Source organism: Centroberyx affinis, unplaced genomic scaffold, assembly GCF_046629955.1.
Source record: "Centroberyx affinis isolate AG114_WGS23_722 - 3 ecotype Tasmania unplaced genomic scaffold, CSIRO-AGI_Caff_v1 ptg004639l_1, whole genome shotgun sequence".
In the NCBI taxonomy this organism is placed as follows: Eukaryota; Metazoa; Chordata; class Actinopteri; order Beryciformes; family Berycidae; genus Centroberyx; species Centroberyx affinis.
This window is the reverse complement of record NW_027282240.1, coordinates 24,655-30,994: the sequence shown is the minus strand read 5'-3', so window position 1 is coordinate 30,994 and position 6,340 is coordinate 24,655. Positions and strand designations below refer to the sequence as shown.

At 39.0% G+C, this 6,340-nt stretch overlaps 1 protein-coding gene across 1 annotated transcript; it reads left to right on the top strand.

The window, feature by feature from the left end:
* The first annotated feature begins 3,761 nt into the window (after nt 1-3,761).
* Nucleotides 3,762-6,340, top strand: LOC139665628 (uncharacterized). Its single transcript, XM_071544709.1, has 3 exons — nt 3,762-3,895; nt 4,096-4,329; nt 4,586-6,340. The coding sequence occupies exons 2-3, from the start codon at nt 4,176-4,178 to the stop codon at nt 5,605-5,607; spliced, it is 1,176 nt and encodes a 391-aa protein (XP_071400810.1). The 5' UTR covers nt 3,762-3,895; nt 4,096-4,175; the 3' UTR covers nt 5,608-6,340.

Genomic DNA, 6,340 nt, shown 5'->3' with positions numbered 1-6,340 from the left:
AACCTCAAAGGCGTCTTGGTAGAGTACTAGTTTGAGACTTGATGGATTTTGACCAAAAAAATCATTGGATTTGAATATCTGACCATCACTAATGTCACTTAGAACATCTGAGGGAGACTCAGCCGAGTGCTCTCCTGATTTCTGCCACAGTTCAGACTCTAACAAACATTTCAAAGTCTCTCTCACGGGCACATAATAGGCAAACCTATCTGTCCTGTTCTCATCTTTCCCTAAAAACATTTTTTTAGGCTCCACATAGTTGAACTTTTTTTTGAAAGTCTGAGCTCTCAAGTATGCTGTCCTCATTGGCCCTGTATGACATGCAGAGAACAGATCAGATTCTCTGACAGACTCACAAACTTTGTTGATGTCCTCATCTGATAATGATGTGTCATTTTTTAGTACTGATGTAAGTTTATTCAAACTATATGTCTGACCCAACTCATGTATGTTCTGCATTTCCTCAACAATGATCTGTATGGTCGATGCAGGCAGTAGAAACTGCCCCTGCAATTTCAAGTAGAATAAAGAGACATTTCTTAGAAAAAGATCACTGAAATCTTGTGACATATCCATATCACCTTCATCCTCGCCCGTTTCTGTACCTGCCTCAAACACTGGAGGGCCAAAGTCAACTGATTCAGTAGGAACAGATGATGACTGGGAAGCAAAATCTCCGTGTTTCCTTGACATGTGGGCAGTAAATGACGATTTGACTTTGAAAACATTTGTGCATCCTCTTACTGGACAATTCACAGCTTGCCCTTCCATAATATGCTCCTTCAAGTGAGCTATTAGAGCTTTCCTGTCTTGACACTGACGTTCACACAAAGCCATCACGCATTTAAAAGCGGTCGCCCCGGCAGTAACATTGTTGGGAGCAGATACATTGTGCCTGCGGTAAAAATGAGCCTTAAATGCTCCATATCTATTAAATGTCTGCTTGCAACCAGCTTCGATGCACTTGAATAAACAACGTGGTTCATTTCGATGAAGTTTGCAATGAAGCACGTAGCCTCTCAGTGTCTTAACCGACTTGCCACAGAAATTACAATTATACATTTCCTTAGCCAATTTGGGCAACTATTTTAAGTTGCTAACGAAGTTAATGTTCAACAGAAAAGTTAAATGTTGAATTTTGCAAGGCAAAACAAAAAGACCTGACCGAGCAAACGTAACTTAAGTAGCTTTAATTTGACAGAAACCAAAACCAACCTTCAAGAAATTGAAAAAGAACTCAAAATCTGCAGACTTGGTTACCTCAAGAATAACGATTTTAAATGTATGTCCCCAGGAGTCAGGACTGTGTGTGTAGGCTAGTCTCGACAGAAGTTCAAGGCTGGGCGCCGGAAAATGGCGCTAAGTCAATAAAATGGAGTCAAAAGCGACGTGTCTGTCGGAGTCTCACTTAATCTCACTCTCTCAAATTAACAATTAAGTTACCCTGTACTCTAAAGTAATTTTATGAGCATCAAGAGCGACGGCATCCTACGCCACAAAATCGTTAAAATAAGGAAAAGGCCTGTGCGTCAGCAGTTCAGAGGTTGAAAAGACAGAAACAATATGGCTGTTCAGAATCGCCTCGACTGAACTGCCTAATGCGTGCACAACGAAAAATCAGTGTGCAAATGTACTCCTGACTTAGCAAACTTGGATATAGTTCTTCAACGTTACACAAACACAAACGAACCGTCAAGAAATTGAAAAGAATTAAAAATCTGCATGTACGCTTAGCCTACCTCAAGAACAGGTTTTACGTCCCAGTCAGCACGGTGTGTGGTCTCCACAGGGCGCTCATAAATGGCGCTGACAACAGTAAAATGGAGTCAAAGGTTAAGTGTGTTAGAGTCTCTCACTCACTCTCACCCTCTCAATTAGCAATAAGTTACCCTGTACTCTGAAGTAATTTTTAAGCATCAAGGGCTACGGGTAACGCAGGCTAGATTTACTGGTGTCTGGTTGTGCACCCTACACTAAAAACGAGTAAAATAATAATGATAATAAAGAAAACGCCTGTGCGTTCTCACTCAAGTTAGCCACGATACAAAATAAACACCTCCGTTTGTTTTCAAAATAAAAGCAGAAAACATTATGAACACGAGGGGTGCTATTGTTTTGAAACCGGATTTACAAAGTAGTCCCCTCTTTTTCAACCTACTTCTAGCACATTTGACAAAGGTCCTGTCGACCGCGGGTCTGACTGGAGCTACCGGCTGTGCAATCTGGCTGTGTGGTGGAGAGCCACCGACCGGATGAGATCGGTGCTCATCTCATATCTGTAACGTTATAATGCACACAAATTTTCATAATTTGCTTGTACACAGTGTATATTTTGAGTATTTTAGAGAGCTAGCCTACATGATAAGCCCGTTTTTTTGTGCTTGCACATCTTTTCTTTTAAAATGTTCTTTGTTCTATTCAGTTGTCTTAGGCATAACCTATGTAGGCTAATTGTGATGATGAAAAAAATTAAAATAATAGTATGCTATGGAAAATCTAATCACTGTGTTTTTGGTATATGACAATATAAAAGACAAGCTATAGGCTAGTTTTCCATTGCATTAAGTGTAATAAGTGTAAGATTAGATCCATAAGGACATTTCATAAAATCATTATTATATTTAAAAAGAAAAAGTTTTTCCTTTAAATCAACAATATAGAACAAATTTCAGGCTCAGTCCTTCCTGCAGTGACAGAGGTTCGAATCCGGCCGGTGGGCCCTTGCTGCATGTCTTCCCCTTGCTCTCTCTCTCACTATATCTGTCTAATAAAGCATAAAATGCTGATAATAAATCTTTAAAAAAGAAATTAAGGTATGTTTGTGCTGAATGGTTAATGGTTTTATACTGTAGTAGGCTAGGCCCTAAATTTAAATGTACGCATCAGCAAAATCTGTAATTTAAACTGAATAATACCGTAAATTTTAGGGTAATTACATGCTTTTGACATTACGGTATTTTCCCATTAATTTTACAATTTTTACATTTTTTATGGTAAAATTATGTGTTTTATACATATTATGACCATCAAAATTACAGTTATGTACTGTTTCTTTGTTTACGGTAATTCAATGTATTTACTACGGTGATATACCATTTCGGATTTTACGGTCTTTTACTGTTGCTATTTCACAGTTTTTTACCGTATTTTCTACAGACATTTTTTACAGTGTACATTTCAGACTAATCGTATCAAGGAAATGCTACTTCTACTGAGTATAATAAAAAATGATGACTCTAAACATTCATAAACGTCAGATAGACGTCATATCATTTATCATCATTGATGAACACCCACAAAGAAGATTAAATCGTTTTTAAACAGTAGTTGCCATAGAAATCAGGTGGGGAGGCAGTGTGTGATCACTTATTTTGTGTTTAAACATGGCGTTAATGAATCCCCTTAATTTTATCCCTGAAATGTCCGTAATTATTTCATGTATATATATATATATATAGGCTATATACTAAGTTGTAGGCTAGTTATAGACTAGTTTTAACACTGCCGTTGGTGTTTGTATTGAAATGAACAGAGAGAGCAGTCTACCCCCGATTTTGGACTGGAAAACAATAGGTTGTTTGCATATGACGTCACGTCACTGCGTTACTGTGGCGCGAAATGCAGATGGAGGGCAGGAAGTGATTTTGTACATAAGAAGCACTATCACAAGCTCTCAAAATGCCTATGGTTTGCGTCGTTTACGGTTGCTCAAATCGATCAAACCGAGAAACCACGAGGTGCTTTTATCGAGTACCAAAAGTTGTTGTTCATAAGGGGGAAAAATGCAAGAAATTGACCGAAAAACGCCGGCAAAAATGGCTTGCGAACCTTCGTCTGCGGTCGGGAGGAGCGGAGTCGGATAATGCTCGTGTGTGCAGTGACCACTTCGTCAAAGGTAACGTAACTTATGTGGCTGTTTCCTTACTTTATAACGTTAAAGTTATTGATTTTTCTTTGCTTTGTTGGAGTTTGTACCCCTGTAACTGAACAACAATACGTAGCAACGATAACCAACGCTAGCTAACTACAAAGTGTTTTGCAGGGTGCAACCTTATTGCTACAAGCGTTTAATTGCGGTTTTGTTGTTTTCTTTAGGGTGCCCTAGTGCTTTAAACGACGTTGAGTCTGTAGACTGGGCTCCTACAGTTAACCTCGGTTATCAGAAAGGTAAGCCCATGTCAGAGGCATCACGTCTACGAGAGGAGAGGATGAAGTCCAGAGATGATCAAGAAAGACGCACAGAAGGTGCAGAGGCCTTGCTGGATCTCCATGAGTCAGCTGAGAACCCAGAGCCAGAGGACATCACTGAGATGTTACATGATCGACAAGGTAAATTAATTGTATTAATAAGTGTAGCCAGTATCTTAGATTATAGTTGGATAAGGCAGACGTGATTCTGACAACAAATAATGTATGTAAATGTATTTGAATTAGGCTTGCACAATGTAGATAACTAAGTACTCAATGAACCCACCTGATTGAATGTTGACAACTAAGAAGATAACTAGACAACAATTCCCATCATGAATAATTTGGAGAGTAATTTGAATAACTCCCTCTCCCTATTGCCATATATTGTATGCAGATGCAGGATGCCAGACAGACCTAACCATGGATGACATTGAGAGGATGGAGGATGTTCTGAAGCAAACCACAACAGAGCTGGGTGATCTTCGGACTAAAGCATTGGACACACAGTTTAGCCAAGAGTCTTTTCAGAAGAATGAAGACAAGACAAAGTTTTACACTGGGCTCCCCAACTTCTTAGTTTTAATGCAGGTTTTTCAACTGTGTGAGCCTTATATCACTGCGGGCCATTTGTCTGTGCTTTCTAAATTTGAACAAGTAATTTTAGTTTTGCTGAGGTTGAGACTAAATCTCCCTCTGAAAGATTTGGCTTTCAGGTTCAACGTCTCTTACTCCACTGTTTCTAGAGTTTGGCACAAGTTAATTGGCATACTTCATGAGAGATTGGAGTTTCTAATTGAGTGGCCAGAGCGAGATGTACTTCAAGCTACAATGCCAATGGCATTCAGGCAAGCATTTGGATGTAGAGTTGCTGTGATCGTAGACTGTTTTGAAGTATTTATTGAAAGACCTTCTAATTTGCTTGCTAGAGCACAAACGTGGTCAAACTATAAGCATCACCACACTGTGAAGTTTCTGATCGGTGTTGCTCCCCAAGGGTATGTCTCTTACATATCTCCTGCCTGGGGAGGAAGAGTTAGTGATAAGCAGATTACTGAAGAGAGTGACCTCCTAAAAAACCTGTTACCTGGAGATATTGTTCTAGCAGACCGTGGGTTTAATGTTGGGGATAGTGTAGGATTCTACTGTGCTTCACTACAGATACCTGCGTTCACTAAGGGGAAAAGACAGTTGTCAGCATACGAGGTGGAACAAACTAGAAAAATAGCTAATGTACGTATTCATGTCGAAAGGGTTATAGGATTAGTCCGAAGGAAATATCAGATTCTGCAAAGTAGGGCCATGCCCATCGAACACATGGCAACAAAACCAGGCGAGTCACTGTCATTGATTGATAAGATTGGAGTTATTTGCTGTGCCTTGTCAAATTTATCAGAGTCTATTGTCCCACTGGAGTAAGAAATTACAAAAGCTAGAGGAACATGGCCTATAGACGGGCAGTGGTGGAAGAAGTACCTTTAATTAAGTAAAAGTACCAATACAGCAATGTAAAAACACTCCATTACAAGTAAAAGTCCTGCATGAAAAATCATACTTAAGTAAAAGTACATAAGTATTAGCAGCAAAATGTAGTTAAAGTATTAAGTAAAAGTAGTGGTTTGGTCCCTCTGACTGATATTTTATTATATATGACATCAGTAGATTATTAATACTGAAGCATCAGTGTGTAAGCAGCATGTTACTGTTGTAGCTGCTGGAGGTGGAGCTAGTTTGAACTACTTTATATACAGTTAGCTAGTTTAGTCCAGTGGTTCCCAACCTAGGGGTCGGGCCCCTCCAAAGGGTCACCAGATAAATCTGAGGGGTCGTGAGATGATCAATGGGAGAGGAAAGAAGGAAAAAAACAAAGTTCTGATACACAAATCTGTTTTCAGTTTTTGGACTTTTTCTCTAATCTTTGATTTTTGCTGAAATATTGGATCATTTGAACATTTATTGAAATGAAACCATGTGAGGTTTAGAGGGAAAAATCACTATTTGGTGGAGCTGTTAACAACTCATAGACATCTGAAATGTGACCCGACTACACACTGCTTTTTGTAAGACGTCAAAAGCCAAAAAGGTTGGAAACCACTGGTTTAATCTTTAACAATGTGTTGTATTTTAAAAGCTTGTTATATTATCCATTGTG